We start from the raw sequence: 24567 nt of genomic DNA, 5'->3' as shown, positions 1-24567 counted from the left end.
ACTATCTAATTCCAGAACACTTTCATCAGCTTAAAAAAAATCCTTGTACCCATTAGTATTCACTCTCCATTCCCATGCCTACCCTTGGCCATCGTTAACCTACTTTCTGTACCTATGGGTTTGCCTATTCTGGACATGTCATCAAGATCGAATCATACAACATGTGGTCTTTTGTGCTTGGCTTCTTTCATCTGGCCTGTTTTCAAGGTTCATCCACGTTGTAGCACGTACCAGTACCTTATTCCTTCCACTGGGTGGATATATCACATTTTGTTTATCCATTCGTTGGTTATGGACACTTGGGTTGTTTCTACCTTTTGGTTATTGCAAATAATGCTGCTAAAACATTTGTGTACAAGTGTTTGCGTGGACACCTGTTTTCAATTCTAGTGGGTACAGACCTAGGAGTGGAATTGCTGAACCATATGGTAACCATGTTGACGTCTTTAAGGAAATGTTAGACTGTTCTCTAAAGCTGCTGCACCATTTTACATCCCCATCAACGACATGAGGGCTCCAATCTGTCCACATCCCAGCCAGGACTTGTTACTGTCTGCCAAATTTTAAGCGATGAGAATTTTAATTGCACCTAAATTTTCCACAGAGGAAACATTTAAGTCTTTCTTAATGAACGCTTTGAGGTAGCTATTTGAGCTAATTATCAGCTGAAATTTCCCCTTAGAGGAATAGAAGAGTGAATGCAAAACAAATTCAGAACATCCTTTGGCTTTGTCTCTGTAGGCTTTTACACCTAATTAAAAAGTGTGGCCCTTCCTCTTAAAGACAAGAAATGTCATTCAAGAGTCAATAGCAATGTATTTTATGAGAGGTTCTATTGGCTTGTTTACCTCTTCATTTGGACAGGTCTCAGAATTCAGTGGAGGAGGGAGGGATATAAAATCCTTTATCCACCCCTCTAACTCCAGGCTCAGTGACAAGGACACTCGTCACTGCCCAGGGATACAGCAGGGTGGCTGTCCAGATTCTAGTGCAGCCGAAGTGAGCGCACTTCAATAGCCTAAAAGTCTTGGATGCTCACAGAGTGAACCACAGACCAGAAGCTGTTAGAAATGGAAGCTCTCAGACCCCACCCCCAATCACTGCCCCAAAAGCTGTGTTTTACAAGTTTCCCAGCTGACTCCCGTGCACATTACTGTTTGCAAAGCGCTGCTCTAAATGGAGGATGAGTTAAGAACCTCACACCATCCTTTTTACCAAGGTACCTATTGTTTCAAACCGCTTCTGAAAACATAATCCCCTTAAGCCTTGAAAGCAATCTTGTTGATATATCCCACAAAAAAGGAATCGATGCTGTTTTAAGTTTCATTATAATAGGCAATGTTTAGCTTTGCTTATAAAACTCAGCTGGGCCCTTTCACAGAGGGGTAACTAAAAGGCAGAATGGCCTGAAGATTTACATCATGATCCTTTGATGCCTCTGCTGCTTATTGATATTTGGAATTTCTCTGTTTTTGTCACTTGGAAAGTTCCCAAGGTTTCTGTGCTTCAGAGTTTTGCAGCTCCCGATCTCTCCCCCACCAACCACCCCCCTTCTTCTTCCTCCTCCCTCCCTCCCACTCGCAAGAGAAGACCAAGATGACCTTGAGAGCCCCAGGACAGCAGCTGGATGGCATCCTGAAGGTGCAGAGGAAGAACCAGCAGAAACCCAGTGAGGAGGCCCGGATACCACGGCTGGGTTTGCTGCGCTGTTGTTGTGTCATCATGGCTGAGGTACCTAACTTCAGTTCCCTCACCTCTAAACCATGTTTGGGCAACTAAAAAACATCAGCATCAATAATAATAGCAGCTTATCTGTTGAAATACAATGCACTAGTTACGTTTTAACTCATTACACCCCCCAACCAGCCTTGGGAGGGGTAATTATCATCATCCCCATTTTACAGAGGAGGAAACTGAGACACAGAGGAGTCCAGTAAGCTTGCCCGAAGTCCCAGAACCAGTAAGTAGGGGAGCCTGGATTTGACTTCAGCATTCTGCGTGCAGAGTTGGCCCTTCAACACCATGCTGAGAAACTGCACTATTTGTTAGATCACTCTGCAAATTGTGAAATACCACATAATATAACTTACTAGCTGTACGGCTCTTTAAGAAACAAAGTTTAAACTACAAAAAACTAAGTATTTGGCCAAAAAGCAAACACAGGCTTCTCATTGGGGCTGGTTAGGGTCGCCAGTGGTCTCCAATGGAAAGAAGTGTAATCCAAGCACTGCAGCAAACAGAGCCTGCGACAGAGGTTTCGTTTATTACAAAACCGCTCCGCAAGTTGTACAAGCCTTCAATGCCTCGAGACAAGGCCGGGATGTTTCTCAAGGCCCTTAACCCGAAGCGGATTTGAACTATTACTATTTAAAAGCCCATGACTGATGGCTGGGAAAGTTCCTTCCATCTTTCAGAGTAACAACAGAGTTCTTCTGGTTTCTGACTGCCGGCTGAAGCACATACTTGGAGGAGACACAAACTCACAAGGCTATTTTCAGAAGACTTGGATTTTTTAGGCATATTCATTCACAGAAGAGTTCACTCAAACCAAACTCTTTCTTGCGCCCTTGACGAGCACCCCAGCTCCCGATTCCAAAAGAGTTGGCCAGCCGGGTGAGGTTGGGAACGCAACAGGCTGGCCACTGGCAGCCTCGGCAACTGACTTTTCACTCCCCAAGTCAATCAAAGCACAAAGAAACACCCATACACCAAACCCTACCAGCACGAGACACACCCAGAATCCCAGCGTGTTAGAAGGTTCCAGAAGGATACACTGGCCCAACATCCTCACTTCACAGATGAAGACACTGAGGCTCAGAGAGGTTAGGAAATGTGCAGAAGATCAGGACTTGAGCTCACTGCCCTGACTCTAAGACCAGTTCCTCCCTGCGAAACCCACATCTTCCTTCTTTCCTTTGAAAGCCCTTTATTTACAAGGGGGATCACCATGGTTGTTGTGACTCAGAAATACGTCACGGTAATAACCAACGTTTCACAATCCCTTGAGAGCTTCAGCATTTCCCAACACCTATAGTCGCCTATACTTTAGTTGCATGGCTTTTGTAAGACAATCTTTCTGGAGGGGGAAAAAATGATATTAAGTCACATAAAAATGAATCAGAGAAATTATTTGGAATTAGGATTTAATCCGAAATCCTTCGTGTGGCTCACCAGGCTCTATACGAGGAGGTCCTGGCTCCCACTGTGATCTCACCTTCTAGTTCTTTCCCGGTTTGCTGAGGCCACATCAAGTACCCTCCCGCCTCAGAGCATTTGCCTTGCTGTTCCCTCCACCAGGACAGCAGTCCTAGAAAAGAGCAGGCTTGGCACGCCATCCTAATTCAGGAATCTGCTCAAATGAAGGTGTCTGCTCAGAGGGGCCTTTCTTGCCCAGGTTTATTCAAAGTGGCCCCTGGCTGCTGCTTTTTCTCCGATGCACCTGATATTACATGAAAGAGGCATGTGGTTATTGTCTGAGTGCCCCGTTAGACTATACCTTCCATACGTTCCGTGAGGGCAGAGATCTTGTCTTGCCTATTGCAATTTTCCTAGCACAGAGAAGTGGTCTGGGGTGGGCGGGGGGAGAATGCAAGTCTTCCGTTTTGAAGTTGCCTTTTCCATCTGAAGTTTCTATTTGGCATTTCCTTAAACCAAGGCACACCCAGAAACTGGCATGACCATGTTTTCTTCAGGTTGTACTATAAGTTCTTAAGGGAGAGGCTGTGTCCTTTATGTCGTTATTACAAGCTTTAGTTTGCTTCCCAACATCATGTCACATGGTGGTTTTCACAGTGTGGCCCTTGGGCCAGCAGCATCAGTAGCACTGGGAGCTTGTGAGAAATGCAGATTCTGAGGATCCTGCCCAGACACAGGGCAGGGGCCCAGCAATCTGTGTTTTAACAAGCCCCCTAGGTGATTCTCATACACGTCCCATTTTTAGGACCACTGGCATAGGAGGCGGAAGCATGAACTAAAATTCAGTATTCTTTGGTTTTGGTCGCAGTTCTGCCATCCCCAAGTATGGAACGATAAGGTCGCTCACTTTCACTGGCCTCAGTTTATTCATCTGGTCCACATGACCACTGAAGCCTTTTTCAGCTCTCAAGTCTACGATTCCAACCCAGCCTACCAATTGTTTCCTGGGACTTACTTGCTGCAGCATCTAAATTCTAATGAGGTCACTGAGCTCAAAAGAGGCTTAGCACACACCGAGTATTTCAGCGGGACAAACCTTAATCCTAAAAGACCTGGATTCCCGTTTCAGATTATAATCCAAGGGTAAGGAAGGCATCACTGTCTAATAGCTTATAGTCAAAAACGCGTTGAAAAACGAATCCTACTCTACTAGTTGGGATCAACCCTATGGGCCTAAGAGAAATCGCCTCTGGCAGAGAAGTAATAGGGCTGCCAGGCCTTCAGCTATTTCAAAGGCAGCTGCAACAGGGACTTTGATCACTGCCCCCGTTAGGGACTGAGGGGGTAGACAGTTTGAGAAATGGGAACACTGGTGGCCTTCTCCTGCTAAACGTTTCGGATAGATATAATAAATTGTGACTAGCATAAAAGAAAGAAAGGCTGTAAAAATAGGATTCCTGTCCTTTAAGTGCCCACGATGTGCTAATGGAATCAGCTGTGCTTCTGGGGACAGAGATCTCCTGGGGACAGGAGGAGGAGAGGCTGAGAAGAAAGATCACATACTCAGAGCTAAGAAACCCCGTGACACTTAAGCTGAGAGTTAGCTCTTTTTCTTCGGGATTGTTTGGTTTCACAAATGCAGTAGGAAAAACAGCACTTGGGCAGTATGAAATCTCTTTAGGGCAAATGATTCGTCTCTTGTGCTCAGAATAGACCCCCAGACTCCACCACCCAGAATGGGTGAGTTGTACCAATTTCCAAACCTTTCTGACCCACACTCTCCGCTTCACAAATTACTCCAGGGTAATTGAGAGCATCAGATAAGAAATACCTGAGGGAAACTGACATGGTCTTTAAAATGGGTGAAAGAATCAACTATCTGTTGAATGAATGACACATATGAAAGCCCCTAGCCCAGTGCTGGGCACTCAATATTAACACGATTAATAACAACTCCTTTCTTATTAATTGGATAAGACTGGGCTCTGACCCCGATAGTCGAATAACAGGGATAAGATAAGTACATAGGTAACCGAGACTCATCAAATCCTAGGTGTTTTAAGAGAGGCAGTGGTTGAGATCGAGCTCACCCTCTTAGGAATTTAGAAAAGGCTTCATGAATGAGACGGAAAACTGGACCTCGAATGACCCAGCAGCGTGGTGGGGCGGCGGCGGCAGCATTTTGGAAGGCGTGTATTTCAGGGAAGCAGGAGTATTTCTAAAGGACAGGCACGTGTCGAGTGATTTCATGCGCCTCCACCCTTGAACTGTCTGGTGACTGCCAGCGTGAGAACCTCCCGCCCCAGGTGCCCCCTCCTCTCGCGGGGTTAGGCTCAGTGGAGGTCACTGCCTGCTTGTGCTGCCGGCCACCCGCCCCTGCTCCGCCCTCTAACACAGCCAGCTGGGGTTTCCCAGGCTCTCCTGACCTCCGCATGCGGGGGCAGGTCCGGGCCGGCGGAGGGCATGGAAAAGCCAGATTGCTGCAACCCCGGGCAACAGTGAGCCAACTGAGTGTTTAAAATCCTCCCTTCTCAATATACTTAATCCTGCTTTGCAAACAGTTTTAAAATGAAAAATCCTGTGATCCCTCCAATATTTTAATCAGTGCAGTTCTTAATCCCCAAATCTATTCTCCTCAATTTGCACCACTTCCCTGGTTACAAGTGTTCCTTCCAAAGCACAATTTTGCAACATGATCTGTTCAGCTTTAACCTACAACACAATTTTTCCCTTTAAAACCCTTGTGAATTAGTTTAACATAATTTACTTTATGCCAAAATTTACCTTTAATTTTATTCTGTGCACAAGCATTATATATACATATATGTATGTGCGTGTATGCTAGGAAAAATTCCACCTGGGCTCCGTGGGCCTTCCTCAGTCTACCTGTAACCTATCATGGGGAAAACCTGTTGAGAAGCCTTGGGCTAAGAAGCCTGGGGTCTCACTGCAGAGTGTCCAGCGCTGTGGTTCTCAGTTTGGACTGACCATTCAAGTATCCTGGGTGCTTTAAACAGCCCCACTCCCAGACTGCACCCCACACCAATTACATAGGTATCAGAGGGTGACACCCCGCACAGCACTTTTCAAAGTTGTCCAGGTGCTTCTAATGGGAGTTGAGAACCACTGATTCAGTGTCAAGTGGGTCCCTGACCTTGAACTGCTATGATAACTCTGGAGGAAGGGAAGGAAACAGTGAGCACTGTGTTGTTTTTCCTCTTCAACTCGGGATGGCCTCCGTCACGCTGTTACCAGCACCCACACTGTCCTCCACTTCCTCTGTCCCCACCCACACCCTCCCAATCCATTCTCTCAGGTCCACCTTGCATCACACTTCATACCTCAGGCAGGAAGCATTCCTTCGCTACTCCTGTGCCTAACCACCTCTTCCCATCTTGAACCCCTTACAAGTTAGTATTTTATGATTCAGCACTTAATTATTCTCCAGTACATCCACTGGTCTTGTCTTCTCGGCCAGATGCTTGTATGGTCCTTGTAGGCAAGGACCATATTTTCTCCTTCTTCTGTACGTGCTTACGATAGAGTTTGGAGCATTTTAGACCACAGAGTTTGGCACATTTTAGTACCTCCCAACTAGAAGCAAACATCTGGGCACATTTGCAAGACAGGAACAGACGTTATGTCGAAAATCTACTTGACCAAAAGCAGAGCAGATATGCTATATAGAAATTATAGCATTCAGTTCATCCCTCTGCCAAACATTAACAAGATTTAGACAAGACACAGGGTGGTTTTGCCTGGAAGGTCATTTTGCTGCGAAGGAGGCTGCAATGACATAAAATATACAGCAGTTTTAGGTAAATGAATTTGACAGCTCTGTGGGAAGAACTGGAGGAAGGTGACCAGGTGGTATGACTTGATTTCCAAGACTGAACTGAGAAAACCCTGTATCCATCCCTATTCTGCGAAAACAGGAAGAGTCAAAAGTACAACAAGCCACCCACCAGAGGAGCCCCTTCTTGTCCTGACTTGCAGAATTCAAGGACGACCTCCCCTATTTTACATGTAAGTTCCACAGAGTCATCTAAAAATACTAGCACAAGCTCTTGTTTTCAAAGCCAAAAAGATCAGGTTTCTGAAACGCGGGCTATGGATACAGACAACATATATATATATATATATATATATATATATATATATATATATTTATCTATACACACATGGCTGGGTGGTATTTCTTCAAATACTACAGTCCCAGGAGTGATTTTATTTAGTCTGGTTGTTCCTAAAACAAACACACATAACTTTAATGAAATGCACATCCAAATGTAGGGGAAACCATCCTGAAACAATTAGACTGCTCTATGGTGAGAGGTTTTAGGGCAATGGCATCCTCCCCCTTCCTCACCTCCACGGTGGAAAGAGAATGGAGGGGTCGCAGGAAGCCAAGCCTGACTCCACAAACACAGCCTGCAGCCGTGGCTCTCTGCCCTGCTCTATTCTGTTCTCTTCTGACCCCAGACACCACCCTGCTTTTACTCTTCACAAAGTGAATTCCAGTCATTCAACTTTTTTTTTTTTAACCCCTCTTTGATCAGTTTTAGAGGGAGAAAATTTTCAGACAAGGTTTCTTATCTCTCCCTAAAGGAAATATTCCAGCAAGAACGGAAAAGTCTGAAGAATTACCAAACCACCCATCTGGTTATTGACCTTGGGTTATGGAGGCTTCTGGAGAATGTCTGCCGAGATGGCTGCCTCATTCTTGGGACTTTCTGGGTCGTCTGGTTCTCTAGGTAATGAAGGCTGAGTATTTCTCTACTGAAAGTTCACTGGAAGCTGGGAGAGACAAATGTCAAGTTGTGACATTCACCAGGATAGCTTTTTGCCTCTCGAACCCCCAAGTTAACTCACCCCTAATAACTTTACCCGTGAGACAGTACCAGCAGAAAGAGAGTGTTTTCTCCATTAGAACCAGGCTGAAAAGTTCACATCCGCAAACACCAGCCAAATGCCTCTTCTATGCCTGGAACAGTGGGAGAGACCGACACAAACACTAAAATCATATGATCCTTGTCCTCAGGGACCTTCTGTGTTGTAAGGAAGCGGTCCCCAACCTTTTTGGCAGCAGGGACCGATCTCATGGAAGCCAATTTTTCCACAGGACAGGGTGTGGGGATGGTCAGGGGGTAACGCGAGCGACCGGGAGCGGCAGATGAAGTTTCACCTGCTGTGCGGCCGGTTCCCAACAGGCCCGTGGAGAGCTGCTCGCCCCCGGCCCGGGGGTCCTCGGCTGGGGACCCCTGTTGTAAGGGATTCAAGTCGTTCAGAAAACACAGATCTTATTTAAGCTGTAGAGACTTTTCTATTGTTGTAACAATATCAAGTTCTAAAGCAAGATTCTAGTATTTCAAAGAGAAGAAGAATCAAAAAAAAAAAAAGGACTGAGAATATCAGGGAGGAAGGCATTCTGGACCAGAGAACCTGGGACAAACACCTGGATGGTCTTATAGGAGGGGAGGGGAGGGCAGGGAGCAGACAGCGCCACCTCCAGCAGAAGGAATGTGTGAGAAAACAGCTAAGTAAGGGCAGGGTCACTGGGAGGCCGTTGAAAGCCAAAATCAGGACTCTAGGCTGTCAGGCAATAGGAAAACATGGTGCGTCACTGAGCAAGATGACAAAACGGGCTATCACAAAAGCTACCTAGAAAATAGGCCTCCAAATTAATTTTGATATGGAGGTGTATATAAATCAAAGGGTAAACCCTAATGAGCGGGCAGAGGATGAGGCCAAGTCCTGCCAAGGACCTAACTTCAGGTGTGTGATTTAGTCTTACCCTTTGGAGACAAAGGCAATACATTCCACACGCGTCCACCGACAAATGCTGGCCCTGCGAGCTCGCGGGGCTGGTGAAGCCAAGACCTCTGGCAGGAGGGACACACTGCATTGGCCTGCCGTGAAGTTAGAACTGCTCCTAGGAGGTTCCCAATTCACCTGCTACCAAACCAAATGCCCGTGGGAAAGAACTGGCGCACGAACTGCAAAGTCGCCGCAGCTTGAGGGAGACACATGTACACTCGGGCAGGAACGCACAGACTGGACTAACCCAAATCCCAAAGTGCAGACTTCCAAGGTGAGAAGCCAAGGGAACAACACTGCTTGGGGCTCACAACAGAGCACTTGGCTGTGCAGAATGACGAGGTCCAGAAGGGACAGGAGAGATGGTTTCCAACGCCGCAGCGCACCCCTCCTTCTCAATACTAGGGCCATTAGATGTGAATGAAAATATGAAGCCAGATAGATTTAATTCCATGGTGCCTTTGAAAATTAAATTCTCATAGTTATCCGTTGATAACTTTAATCATCAAAAGGAATAGCCCAAGTAGAAAAGTTAAACGTTAGCAGATGATGACTTATGGAAAATCTTGCACAGAAAACTTAATGACCTCCTCTCTTCCTTTTCCATAGAGTTCCTCTAGTTTTCTACCTCAGTGTCACTGAAGGGAACGACAGTGGCTTGTAAGTGCAAAGGTAGAGATGTTAGAACTGGTTCTAGGGTTAGTTCAGGGAGAGATGTATCATGTGGGCCTTAGTTTTATCAGCTTCCAAATGGAGGTGGTGATTTTTTATAACTGCTGTGTGCATTTCTACAGTTGAAAAAAATAGAATAAACTACCGATTCATGCTACAATGAGGATGAAACTTGAAAACATTATGCTAAGTGAAAGAAGCCAGAGACAAAGGGCCCCGTATGTATGGTATGATTCCGTTTACGTGAAATATCCGTAATGGGCAAATTCCTAAAGACAGAAAGCGGATTAGTGGTTGCCAGGGAGAGCGGGAGGGGAAGTCGAGGACTGTCACCGTTTAATGCGTATGGGTTTCCTTCTGGGGTGATGAAAAATTTCTGGAACTAGATGATGATGGTTGTACAACATTATGAAGGTACTTAATGTCACTGAACTGTATACTTTAAAATGGTTAAAATGGTAAATGTTATGATGTGTACATTTTACAATTAAAAAAGAGAGGGAATAGAAAATAACAGTCTGGCCATCTATTCTATACGTAATAAATGTCTTATTAACAAAAGACACAAAGGGATCAAGGTGATCACAATTGTGGCGAAACCACTAATCTAAATTTTTTAATCTTCTTTTAGTGAGTACTGTCTTGGACAGAACTATCAGGAACAGTTCCCTCCCCTTTCTCTCAGATGGCTACAAAGTTCATCTCGTGCAGACACCTGCAGAGCCAGACTGGGAGGAGGACAGGAGCCAGGGAAGCTGTAGAGTGATACAAAGGGTAATGCGAAAGCACCATGCCTACAGCCAAAAGCCTCAGGACGGGCTTAGGAGTATGGCCTCTGCCACTGTAGCTCAGAGAGCACGGAATCCAAATGTGGCATCACAGGAAAAGGTTAACTGACTCATCCAACAAATATTTATTGACTATCTACTACAAACTGAGCTGGCTAGATGATATAATTATAGCCGTGAACTACAAGGTCACAGTCCCTTCTAGCAAGGAAATTACAATCTAGAGTGCAAGAGTGATAAGAACTAAAAGTTACACAAGGCCAAGTAGGCAACTGATGCAACAAAATATTAGCCAACACCCAAAGCCCACCTACTATTGGGCATCCTAACGAGTCAGAGCTCACGGGGTATGGCCCTGTCCTCACACCTGAGACAGGCCAAGGAGGAAGTCAAACTGAGGCTGTGAGGTGGAGCTCAACCTGGGGTGACGGGCATGGAGGACAAGCCCAGCTCCTAGAGGACCAGACTCCGACCTCCGTGACAACGCATCCCTCTTCTCTTTGTGTACCAACTAGCCTGGTCTCTACACAAAGCTCAGCCCCTTAAGCTCTCTTGCGGCTCCCAAAACAACAGGGTCAGAGTTTACACTACGGGATCCACTGGGTGCCGGGAAGAGGGTTAACTGGCAAAGTATGCTAAAATGTGACAATTTTCTCCTGACAATTTTCCAGTCATGCCTGATACTTAGCCTTCAATCTAGAGTCAATCTAGTTTAGTTTCCAGAGAATGGTTCCCTCTGGTTGAACCTACATGGGATACTTTAAAAAATATTGATTCCTGGGCCTCTCCCTAGACCAAACGACTCAGAACATCTGGGGTGGGCATGGCATCAACATGTTTGAAGAGCACGCCAGGAGAGTCTAATGCAGGAGCTGCCAGGATTGAGAACCACTCATCTAGGACAAGAAAGGAAGGCAGCTGGCTTTATCAAGTGTCTGCTGTGGGCTGGGCACTGTGCAGCTCTTTACACACGGTGTCTGTGGCTGTCGGTGCCCCTTCCTCAACGTCTTGGAAGTGTTCTGGCCACGAGCATTACGGCCCCTAGGAGAGGCACTCAACCTTGGGAGGGACAGGAGGTCAGGAATAGATACCCCAGTTTCCTTACCCCTCGGGTGGGATAACTCTGGGCATAGTTTAAGCCTGGGGTAAGCAAACTAGTTAATACGTCAGGCTTTGTGGGCCATAGGGTCCTTGTCTTACCACTCAAATCTGCCTTTGTGGTGCAGAAGCAGGACAATGCAGAATGAATGGGTGTGGCTACATTCTAATAACACTTGATTTACAAAGACAGTGGGCCACACCCTGCTCTAAATCTAAACAGATTCCCAGAGGTCCTTAGTGGGAACGAGTCTCGGTTGCCCAGAGCAGTATCGCGTCAATGACATGCTATAGAGGCTTCATTCCCTTACCGTGCACTTCCTGGGATCACGGGCTATAAAAACTACTTACACTCAAATCCTCACCTCACAGCCTGCTCCTGGGGGCACCCAACCAAAGTCAGTATCTTGTTTTATTCTTATAACTGCCCTAGCAGTTGCATACTGTCATCTCCACTGTACAATGAAGAAATTGAAATTCAAGGACTACACAACTCCTAAGTGATAGAGTCCAGATTAGAAGTCTAAAGATCTCTCTACAGTACGACCAGAGTAAGGATGGATACAAACAAACAAACAAACAAACAAACAAGCAAACACACACACACACACACACACACACACACACTTAAATATATAGTTTTAATTATGGTGGACAAAAGTACCACATATGGCAAATCATAAAGCAAAATTTATACAAAATTACAGGTCTATGTGAAGGAAGGGGTTTCATAAGAAATAATACTATAAATAATAAGATTTGAGGGTTATGAAAAAATTACTTTCTCTTTTACGCTGTTTCTAATCTGGGGCAGAACTCTTTTCCCACCTATCAGTTAACTGGCTGCAAGCCTGGTGCTATGTCTTCTCTGGCAAAATCTCCGGTCACACCTGGGAGCAAATGTGGCCATTCAAGGTAAAGCCCAAATATGTAATTTGGACCTTGAAGAGAAAGGAACTGGATTACAATATCCTCTCATACATTTTAACATGCGGGATGCGGTAGAGGCAGTAATTTCACAAAGTCCCCATAGATGCACTGGCAAAGTTCCCCCAGGGACCCCGGGAATTCCAGAGAACGGGTTGAGAACCCAGAGGCGGCCGTCAGAAGCCAATCTCTTTAGCTTACGCGGTCTTGCCCTCGCTGTCATGTTTGGTGGCGCTGGCCCCCTTCTTGCCCAGCAGCGAGGCCACCTTCTCTGCGTCTCCGTTCTCCACGGCCTGCAGCAGCCGGTCATCATTCTTGTTCCACTCGTTGGTCTGTGGAGCAAAAGGGAGATGCAGAGCCAGTGAGCAATATAGCGGCCACGGCCACGCAGCCGGCGGGACCTTGGTCCTCCCCACTCCCCAAGCCTCCCATCGCTCAGATCAGAACCTGCCCCCAAACGCACGACTTTAAAAATACCTTTCCCTTCACCATGGAGACACCCAAAAAGACCGGTTTCCCAAAAGAAAACATCCACAATTCGATGAAGGAGAAGCCAGTCACCAAACTCTGAAAGAAAAGCAACTTCTTTCAACTGAAATGGGGAAGATGAAGCAACTTCAAAAGACCAAGAGGCCAGTTTACACATTAGCTTAGTTCCAGCTAAACCTGACAGCTGCCACCGCAGAGCACTGACCTTGGACCTGGTCAGCAGCTCACTGGGCTCCTGATGTTACAGGACCAACCAGCCATCAGCCCAAGGTTCCCTGAGGATTTACACATGCGATCATCCGTCTGCTTCTGGCCTGTTTACTGGACTTGGAATTTTGAGTTGTATGCTGCTTTTAAGTAGTTGTCTAGGCCTCCGACTCAACAGAGTATCACCAGAAACTAAACTTCCTCCTGAGCAAACTATTCCACATCAAATAGCTCTGAGCAAAGTGTCCGCCACCGTGGACCCTCAGCCCCAAGAGAATAATTCTGCAAACCGCAGTAACAGTAAAGCTTTCAGCTGCACAAAAACCAGTTTCTACTCTTAGAAGGGAAAGAAGATAATATAAGAGCAGAAAGAGCCTTGAGTACTAAGAATTGTCCAACGTGAAAAGGCAGCAGTGAGCCGTTGAAGATTTCAGAGCAGAGGAGAGAATAAACTCGGTGATGGAAGAAGAGTCAATGGGAGGTATGTGAAGCATGGGGGGGGGTCATCGAGGGGGAGGAGATCCTGGGACACATCAAAGCCCCTGGGAAACTTTGCAGGCCCAGCCTGCCCTCCAGACACATCCCCACCCCAGCCTTTGCTAAGCCTACTTTCTGGCCTCTCCAGCTGTGGACACCACCACCCTGAAAGAGAATCTTCTTCCCTCCCCCAATGCTTTCTGTAGACAGGTCTCTAGGGCTGGCTGCTTCCCTGTGACCCCGAAAATAAGAATCTCCAAGTAATTCATATTGAAGGCTTTGCCACAGGCTACTTCCAGGAAGACGCGAGGAGACTGGAGATTTAAAAGCTAACAGGAGGGACTCTTAAAGGACCGCAGTCTTCCATGGGCCAGAAGTGTGTTCACATCTCTCTGTACTCATGGAACTGGGAAACCCAACAGGACTGTGCCCTCTCATAGAGCAAGGGTGAGGCCACCAGATGTCCCCAGCACCCCTCCCACCCTAGCCTAGAGGCAGGGCTTTACAGAAAGCCACAGGCCGGGGAGGAGTGCAACCGGTATAACCCAGGGTTCAAGTCAGGAATTTGCTTCTCTGAGAGTCTCAGGGCGGGGTGTCTTCCATTTCTCAGGACTCCCTCCTTCCCGCATGAAGGAGGAAGTCCTCCTTCTTTTTGCCATCACTGAGTGCAAGCACACAGCAAGCATGAGGTAGGTTTGAATGAAAATCACAAGTCTGTCCTCTAGGCTGCGTGAAGCCCAGAACTTTAGATGGACACCTACATGCTATGGATCTGAAGTCACCCGGAAAAAAAGACCTCTCTGCCTCAGTTTCCCAAAGCTTTGAACTGGATGACCACTGGGATTCCTCTAAAGCTTAAAAGGTTTAATCTGTAAAATGTGCCACACCAAACAGTGCTAGGAATTATTCTAGAACAGTACTGTCTGTGATAATGGAAATGTTCTATATCTGCGCTGTCCAAACTGTAGCCACTCGGCCAGTGAGTCTCAACCAGGGGTGACTCTGCCCCTCAAGGGACATTTAGCAATCTCAACAGACAGTTTTGACTGTCATGACTAGAGAACGCTCCTGGCATCCAGTAGGTAGAGCCTGGGGTGCTGCTAAACACCCTACAATGCATGGGATGGCTCCCTCCCTCCAACCAAGAATTATCTGGCCCCAAACGCCAGTCTCGAATTAGCCACACGTGGCTACTGAGCAGTGGAAATGTGGCCAATGCGACTGAGGAACTGAATTTTTAATTTTAATTTCAATTTTAAACTTCAAGTGCCGGTAGCCAGGGGCTACCAGACAGAACAGCTTCACGTGAAGGCTCTCTAAATACTGTTCAACACAGAAAGAGTGAAATTCAATTCTCCTACAACAATCAATTTACTCACAAAGAAGACATTAGGTTTTCTCTTCAATTACAAATCAGGCTTCCTGTTGAAGGGGAAGAAACAAACATACCGCCCAAGGCACAAGCATTCGTTAGTGGAATAGCAAGGTTTACTTAACAACAAAAGGTAGCAAACACCAAGAAACATATCAGCTTATTTCCCCCACTGCATTTTACTAGCCACGACAAAACAAAACAAGTTTACTGAAGCACATTTCGGACCAGTTACTCCTACCTACATTATCCCAAACGCAGCATTATTATTAGTGTTGCCTTTTAAAATCCTTCCCTAATTTAAACTGACCAAATTAAAACTGGATTGGGCAGATCAAAAGGATATTAAATCTCAGAGGACTGACTGAAAGCACCTAAGCAAAGAAAGGCCACATGAAAGGATTTTCCTTCTCAGGGCCGCTAAGGCCCTCAACTTGGGCAGAGAAAAATCTGATGGCAGGGGCGCTCTAAAATTAGTTACGCGTGGATCCGTCACCGGACACAAGTTCGTGCCCAACAAACCGAAATGTCGGGAGTTTGAGGAGAGAAAGGTTTATTGCAGGGCCATGCAAGGAGAAAGGGTGGCTCGTGCCCCCCAAAACCCTGGACGCCCTGAAGGGTTTCAGCAAAGCATTTTTAAAGGCGGGGGGGGGGGTGGCGTCCCAGGGTATGTGATCAGCTCGGGCACAATTCTCTGATTGGACGATGGGCGGCTTAGGCACCAGAAGGTCTGGGGGCTGTGTGATCAAGATCATCCAGTAGTTCTTCATTTGGTGGTGGTTTCTTAGCATCTGAAAAGCCCAGGCAACGTGTAGGAGATACCATTAGCTGAGTACTTCAGAGGAGCTACAGCAGAGGATACCGGAGAGGGGTCTGTCGCGGGGAGGGTCCAGGGTCCCCGCTCGGCTACAAAGGTGCCGAGGACAGGGCATGGAAGCCTTGAGCTCCCATACGCATGCGCACACACACCCCATACCTTGCCCTATGCGTTTCTTCCATTTGGCTGCTCCTGAATGGTATCCTTTATAATAAACTGACAATAGTAAGGGAAGTGCCCTCCTGAGTTCTGTGAGCCGTTCAAGCAAATCATCAAACCTGAGGAGGGCGGGACTTCCCTGGTGGTGCGACGGCTAAGACTCTGCGCTCCCAATGCAGGGGCCCCAGGTTCGATCCCCGGTCCGGGAACTAGATCCCACATGCCGCAACTAAGAGTCTGCATGCCTCAACTGAGGAGCCAGCGAGCCTGCCTGCCACAACTAAGACCAGGTGCAACGAAATAAATAAATATTTTAAACAAACAAACAAAAACCTGAGGAGGGGGGTTGTGGGACCCTTGGACTTTATAACTGGCCAGTGAGAAGCATGGTTGGCCCAGGACCTTAAACTGGCATCTGAAGTGGGAGCACTCTTGTGGGACTGAGACCTTAACCTGTGGGGTCAGATGCTAACTCCAAGGCATTAGGGTCAGAACTGAACTGCATCGCTGGACACCCACTTTGTCAGGGAAGTTGAAGAGCTGGGTGTTGGTATGACAGAACCCTCCACCCCCGCCCGCATCCGGGGCTGTAAGCAGACAGGTTAGGGGGTCCCCGGAGAAAGAGAACCAGGAATGGCTTTCCTGACATAAGAGAAGCCGTTCTGACCTAAGCCATTTTGTGATCTAAGCCTGGCCATAATGCTTGCCCTTGAACAGGTCTCAGTGATTAATGACCCCAAGGGAACAAAGGAATTCGGAAACAGAGAAAAGGCCGTCAAACAACAGTGCAGTGATAAAGCAGAGCCCTAGTTCCTCCTCAAGGGACAGACATAATAATATATCTCTGAGTCCTGCAGGAACTAAGGCCCCCACCCAGGAGGAGGATGGATGTTAAGGCCCCCACCCAGGAGGAGGATGGATGTTGACCCTCCTGACTTCAATCAACTAAAGCTTGGACTAGTTGACCTGTGCCCCAGTCCTATGCTGAATTCTCCTCTGCTCAAGCCCCCTCATGAATATGCATGCACCTGAGCATAAAACTTGCCCCACTTTGCTGTTGGGGGAGATGCTGCTTTGGGAGAGATCCCCGGGGTTCTCCTTACTGGAAGTAAGGAATCCTTCCTCCTCCTGATCTTCGGCTGGGCTGTGTCTATTGGCTCGACATCCACCAAGAGGTGGATCCGGTTTTCGGGTAACAGTGTCAGAAGTAGATCACAGGACAGATGAAGTGTGAAGTCTTGCCATAACATTCCAAAGTAATTCACTCATACTCCGGAATCAAGGAAGGCTTCCGGAGGCCACCAGCACGTCAATAACCCCTCCCCCTGCTAGCACCCCCTCCACAGGGCAGGCTCAGCTCCGCCTCCACGCTGGGCTCCTGGTTCCCTTAGAACAGTGTTTTTAACCTCTTAGTGGATTAATCCAACATTAAAAAAAATAATAAAGTAGAAAAAAAATTTTAAGTATCAGATGCATAATATTTAATAAGGTTAAACGTTCTATGAAACTTCTAAGTGTGTAGTGGGTGGGGATATAAAATATATTTCTTACCGGGGAATCACAATAAAAAACGATGGATGCCACTGCTTCAGAAGGCAGTCATCCCATCCGCCTCTGGAAAGGCTGCCTTCTAAAGCCCGAGGGACCCTGCAGGCTCTTTAAGCCTTTCCAGGTGACCTCTCTGGGCTTCTCGCCGCTGTCAGTCCCCGAGGGCCCGCCCACTCACCTCCACGGAAGCCCACAGTCTAGACTTGATGAAATATCGCGTCCCGGCTTTTGTGCGCCAGCTCAGCGGGTGCTAGTTTTGTGTCCGGGTCTCCAGCTCCCTCAAGGCACGGACAACAGCCTTTATTCCTTAGCCCCGGGGTGCCTAGTAAACGCTCAGTGTCTGATTTTAGTAGGAGTTTCTTCCTCTTGCTCAGCTCCAACCTCTGACTTGGCAAATCTTTCTTTCTTCATTTCTGAAACTCTTTCATCCTTTTGCAAACAACTATTTAATGATGTTTCAGATTTTATTTTTAAACAAGCTAAACAAATCCAGCTCCCTCAGCTTTTCTACTCCATTAACTCTTCTGAGGCCACTTTTCCGAGATTTTAATCCTAGGTACACTTCCTCCAAATCTCTTCCCAACCAAGGATCCACGCCCCATCAATCCATCAGGGTGAAGCCAGTGTCCCCCAGTCAGGGGAACCGCGTGTGAACTGGTTAAATACACAGACTCCCGGGTCCCATCCTGGAGAGATTCTGGTCCCAGAGATCTGGGGAGTAGGGTGGGCAGAGGGCCCTGGACTGACCCAGGTTCAACGACTGCTCTGATTTGGACTGCAGGTTTGGGGACAACGGGAACCCATGCTAAGGCTAAGCAGAGAATTTACTTGAAAGAATTTTCTTCCCCCACAAGGCATCATTAAGGACAGGGATGGGAGAAGAGAATTCTTCTTCACTTTTTCCTTACGGAACTAGGTATTTTGTTTCCTACAAAAGCTTAATAAATATTAGGCTTTCTCTAGGAGTTGCACGTGCAACCTATGTATAAGACATGTATGAAATGTCAATGAAAGCATTGTTCATAACAGGCAAAAATGACAAATCATCACACATCCAATAACAGAACACGGATGAATAAATGACAATATAATCAAACAACGGAATATCACACAGCAGTGAAAATGAACACAACTGCGTGCAAGAACACGGATGAATATTTAAAACAATATTGGTGAAAGGAGCAAGACACAAAAGAACACAACAGTACGACTGCACGTATATAAAGATGAAAACGGAGAAAACGGATCCATATTGTTTAGGGATGCATATATAGACGATAAAACCATGAAGAAAAGAACAAGGATACTGGCTGGGGGGGTTGGGTGTGGCCTCTGATCTGGAAGGGACACCTGGGCGCAGTCTAGAGTCCGGCTCAATTTCCTGACCTGGTTGGTGCCTCTACAGATGTTCACTTGTTAAAGTCTACGTTCTTGTTTTGTGCACGCTTCTCTGTACGTGATTTATTTCACACACACACACGCACACGCACAGAATTTAGAAAGAAATCTCGTGGTTGATTTTCTGGTCAAATCATCACCAGACCAAGTGCCTTTGGACAGTCTGCATTCTCACTTGCTGTCTCCTCGTCTCTAAAATAAAGGCGGCCTGCTGCCAGAACGTGGCTCTTAGGAGGCCTTACAAAGCCCCTGGAGAATCTGATTATCGTATGGACTTTTCTCAGAATAATGCACAAACACACAAACGTTTGCATACAAAAGAGGGTTCTCTGGGGAATTCCCTGGTGGTCCAGTGGCCAGAACTGGGTGCTTCTACTGCAGAAGGCCCAGGTTCGATCCCTGGTCGGGAAACCACGATCCCGCAAGCCTCGCACCTCGGCCAAAAAAAAAGAAAAAAAAGATTATTCAAAGAGGGTTCTCCAGCGGCGTAAACCCCTACCCCTAGGCCCATCTGTAAGCCTAAATTAAGAATGCCTGGCATAGAGAAAGAAAGAGCCTGCAGATTTTAAGTGCTGCCGAGTTGAAATTCCAGCATCACCACCTCGCATTTAGGTGGTCTGGAGTAGGTCATCCACATTTAAGTCTCTATTTCCTTATCTGTAAAATGGGAGAAACCCTACCTCCTTGCACATTAGCCTGGGAATTAAATGCAATGTACATAAAGGGCCTGCCGCATATTAGGCACCAAAAAGATGGTGATTATGGTTAGGCTTAAATTAGATGATCTGCATGGTTCCCTTTTTGGTTTATGCTGAGTCTTCCAAAATGTACAAATTAGGACGGAGGGTCCACTACCCTTTCAGAGGCGGATAACGCCTTAAATCTGCAAATTTTGTACTATGCTTCTTAAGCATCACATTTTAAAGGGCTCTAGAGACAACACTCACAGACATGAAATTAACTATTTTAGTGGCTATGGCTCACTTCTCCAGGAGACTGTTTAAACAGACACTGTTTCAACAGAGCACGTTGGGCCCCACTTGCAAGTTCAGGAAGCCATATGTTACGCTCTGGAGACATGTGTAATGTGTCAGCTGTGAAGGGCAGCATGTGGGAAAGGCAGACCTTACCTTCCATGTGGGCTCCAAACATTCCTGCTAATATATCACAAATGGGATTTTCAATGGCTGGTCGGTAAGTGTCCTATTCGTCAAATCATTTCCAAATGACACTCTTACTTAAGAGCTTTTCCTTGAAGTTCGGCCCTTTTGAAAGACTTGCCTGCCTCCTGCGAGGGCTGCAGAGACCCTGTCAACCACACGATGGACACTGGGGCTTTGGCAACTGGCGACGTCTGCCCTTGGCCAGACGTGGCATCACCTTCTTTTCTCTTGGTTTAATCACTGGGAACTGAAAAACCAGTGGAAACTCAGCGGTCGCAGACATCTGGCTAGTGGGCAGGTCTGAGTTTTGGAATACACCAACCCAACCAAAAGAATCCAGAGGCACAGAGCGATCCAGGAAGAGAAAGTTTCTTTGACTTCCTTTAGGAAAAATGCTAAAAACCCTACGGATCAAAAACTCACGGAGCTCCTGCTGGACACAGGTTGAGCGGCCATCCGGAGGAGTCTATTTGAGAGATTATCTTTGGCAAGACTGCCTTTCTCTCTCTAGTTTACGGAGAGTAGACTGTTTTGCCAAAATAATCAGTTCGGCTAAAATGAACATTAGACAAAGTAGACAGTGTTTTCACCACAGGGAAGGTTTCAGATTCACACCATCCAGGAAAAAAAAAAAAAAGAGCACACACCTCCTATTTTAAGACAGAGGACAAGAAACTGGCAAGCCTGGGGCCAGATGATACCTTCCCCTGCTGACTGCACCAGCCAGCGCTTATTAGGTATCTACCTACTAGGTACAAAGTAATATTTGAAATTCTATAGAGGTTAACATTCATGTATCTGTTCTTTCATTCATTCAAACTCAGTGCCTTTTACATGATTGGCATAGTCTTTACTGAATTTTCTATATAGTTGAGACAAAACATAGCAACATGAGAAATATGCCAACGATACAAGACAAGACTCAGAGTGGTAAAAGGAGTGAAATGGGGAATCAGTCCAATGAAAGGGAGGGACGACTTTCAGCTGGGCAGGAAGGGAAGGCTTTTTGACTGGATGATGAACTAGATCTTGCAATGAGTAACATTTAGGTTAATGGAAAGAAGACACAACAATTGAAAAATGCAAGATGTATTTAGAGAAGAGTGTAAATAGTGAGCTGATCCACGTGAGGCCTTCCAAGACTGTCCTCTTTGGCATCCGTGGAACACCCAGGAAATTACCAATAGACCAGGACTTAAAAATCTGACCATTGTCCTGTCTTTAACAAGCCCAGCAGCTTCATATAATGTCAGTTACTTCAGACCAAAACGTAAGTTCATCTAAAATGAGTTTCCCTCTCCCCGCATTTTTACGTCAGATTATTCACACATGCAGGTTCCAGTGTCTCTGTGAATCACCCTGAAACCTGCCAGCGTCCCTTCAACAGACTGTGTTATGTGATCCCACATAAATGCTCAATGCTGCGTCACGGACCTAACACATAATTATCTACACCTCCACCCAGAAACAGGCTAGTCCCTCTGCCAGACCCACTTCACACACCGCCCTACTCACTGCTGGTCACCTGGACCGGTCACTCCCCCGGCTAGGCTCTCCCGTGCTTCTCTTCCACGGCGTTTGGCACAGCTATAATTACATAGTGTTCCTCAAGTACCAGCCAGTCAACCTCTCACTGGACTGGGGTCTCCAGGGCACGGCCAATGGCCAGCATCTATCTTGCTCATCATAAGGCCTTGGGCCCTGGTCCACTGCCTGCCAGATGGTAGGGGCTCAACTCAGAGCTGATCCTCCAACAGCTTTGTTCTCCTTCCTTCTACCTCGGAAGCTAGCACTGATGAATCTTCTCCATTGACGCCTTTGTCTCAGTTCACAAATGCATGTAAAGGCTCCATAATCCTATCAAATTCCTTCCTTTGACTATGCTAACCAGTTTAAAACATTATTCTATACTTAAAACCACGTCACATCAGGGAAAAACAGTCTCAAGGGAACAGAGATAAATCTGGGAATAGGTCAAACCAACTTTACCCTTCAGGGAGGAAAATGGTTCCATCCAATTCAGTTGGGCTCAAGTATTTGTTTATTTTAGATACATACAACAAACAGGGGAGTATGTGTGTATATACATATACAAACACACATACACACACACACACACACACACACACACAGTACCATGGCAAGTCCTAGGGATAAAAAGATGGATATGAAGTAATGTGGACACTGAAGAAGTTCATGTACTTCTGAGGACAGAAACACACCCAATAACTACTTACATCATCATCTGTCAGTGCTCAGCCAGTGTTGAGAACTGAGTGCTACCGAAGCCCAGAGAGGATGCTATTACACCCAAAACAGCTAAAATCGCATAGTTCTAGGAACTGTACTACAGTTCCTACTTAATATTACATAATTGTAATTACATTAATATTACAAAAATGTAACCACATAAGAATATAAATACAATTTAATATTAACAATAACCCTATGAAGCAGGTACCATCGTGAGTTCATTTGACAGATGAGAAAACAGGCACCGAGAGGTTAAGAAGCATGAAAAGCTACTCTTGGTTCTCTCAAGAGAAGAAAGGTCAAGCAGCTCACTTTAAAGAAAATGAAGACACTTTTTAGGATGAGCAACATTGAAGCGTATTTACAGACTGAGGCAAGCAAGGGGGTCAGTGGAGAAAGGAGGAGTGCAAAACATAAGGAGTGGGGGGAGGAAGTGAGGATTCAGCCCAGGCAGAAGGCTGATCTCTGTGAGTGAGAGACTAATTAACTCATGTTACGGCTCAGAGACAGAAAGCAGGAAGAGGAGGGCAAGCAGAGACTCTGTGGTAGAGAGGACGTCAGTTTGTGTTTTATAGCTTCTGTTTTCTCGGGGAGACAGGAGGTAAAGTAGGCAGGGTCAGAGGTGGGCTAAGGAGCTCGAGAAATGTTCCCAGAAGCTCCTGGGGGAAATGAGAAAGGAAACCCACTTGGAATGAGTAAAGGGGTTTTCAAGCAGCCCTGAAGGTCCAGCTGAGAGCAGGAGTTATAACTCCATAAAGAAACCACTTAGTGGTGGTGTGGGATTTTTCACTAGAAGCATTAGGTAGGATGGGAGCAAGGCGTGGGTAGCTCGAGCCATGCCTGGAGACTGGGAAGACACATAAAGCAGAGATTCCAGGGTCAAGAGGACAGGAGGTACCAGGGAACAGGTATTTGAAACGACTATGGGATCAGGGCAGAGAAGGGTAAGGTCTGGACATAGTCCTATAGACCAGAGGCAGGGTGTCAGATGGGTCATTTAGACGAATGTTAGAATTCCCGTGATGATAGCAGAAAGGAAAAGTAGGAGCTGGCAGCTAAATTCCTAGAAAAAGAGCCCCCAAAAGATGATGAAGAAAGCGAGACGAGGGTGCCCAGCATAACCAAAAAGAGTGATTGTCAACAGAGAAAGGAGTGATGAGGTTGCGGAGCAAATGGCACAAGCCTTAATATAGAAATGGCTTCCTGTGACTTAACTTGAGTTTCTACTATGTACCAGTCCCTTCCGGGTGCCCTCAAGAATTGACTTCATTTCAGTCTAAGCACCTGTACCGGCTTGAACAGTATCACTACAAATGTCACGCCCGCCCACAAACCCCAGAATGTGACCTTATTTTGAAAGAGGGTTTTTGCACGTGTAATCAAGTTAAGAGCAGGTCATTCTGGATTAGGGTAGGCTCCAAGCCCAATGACTGGTGTCCCTGCAAGGAGAGACAGATGAAGACATAGAGGAAATAGAAAGAAGGCCACGTGATGACAGAGGCAGAGACTGGAGTTATGCTGCCATTAACCAAGGAATGCTGGCAACCACCAGAAGCTAGAAGAGGTAAGGAAGGATTCTTCCTTAGAGCCTTTGGAGGGAATATGGCCCTGTCAATGCCTTGATTTGGGGCTTCTAGCCTCCAGATCTGTGAGAGAATAGATTTCTGTTGTTTTAAGCCAATTGGTTTATGGTATTTACTATGGCAGCTCTAGGAAATTAATACACCATCCAGTGAGGTACTTCTTATTATCCTCATTTTACTGATGAGGAAACCGAAGATCAGAAAAATATAAGTATCTTGGCCAAAGTTACAAGGTCAGAAAGTAAAAGGATCAGGATTCAAATCCCAGACCTTTGTACCTTTTCCACTGTACAGTCCTGCCCCTCACGTATGTTCACTGCACTGGGGATGACCAGGTAGAACACAGATGGTGGGCCATGTGAGGCAGAGGGACACACCTCAGTCTGGTGGTACTAAGATCGGAAACTCTAAGCTCTAAATCCTTTTTAAAAGCAGGAACCCCACTAAAGCAAACTCAATATGATACATGAACTTCATGGTTATACACAAGCATTTAAAGTATGGTTATTTATAAGCATATTCACAGTAAGGTCTCTTTGAGTAGTCAGCTCATATATATATATTTATTTATGAATCATATGTAAACGAGACTTGATTTACTCCAAGAATGTTCATTACTTAAAGGGAGATACATGTGTAACAATGAATATCTTAAGGCCCGAGC

At 46.2% G+C, this 24567-nt stretch overlaps 1 protein-coding gene across 6 annotated transcripts in view; it reads right to left on the bottom strand.

The window, feature by feature from the left end:
- Window positions 1-24567, bottom strand: part of RAI14 (retinoic acid induced 14) — a 147605-nt gene that overhangs the window by 40810 nt on the left and 82228 nt on the right. For 5 of the 6 annotated variants that reach the window (XM_060146943.1, XM_060146945.1, XM_060146944.1 and 2 more), the window contains exon 3: window positions 12639-12769. In XM_060146943.1, the coding sequence (XP_060002926.1) occupies window positions 12639-12769 (131 nt within the window). Of the gene's footprint in view, window positions 1-12638; window positions 12770-24567 lie in introns of those variants that run through there. The other variant, XM_060146949.1, reaches the window with a different exon arrangement.

The sequence above is a fragment of the Lagenorhynchus albirostris genome, chromosome 3 (genome assembly GCF_949774975.1).
Source record: "Lagenorhynchus albirostris chromosome 3, mLagAlb1.1, whole genome shotgun sequence".
Taxonomy (NCBI): domain Eukaryota; kingdom Metazoa; phylum Chordata; class Mammalia; order Artiodactyla; family Delphinidae; genus Lagenorhynchus; species Lagenorhynchus albirostris.
This window is presented reverse-complemented; position numbering and strand designations above follow the sequence as displayed.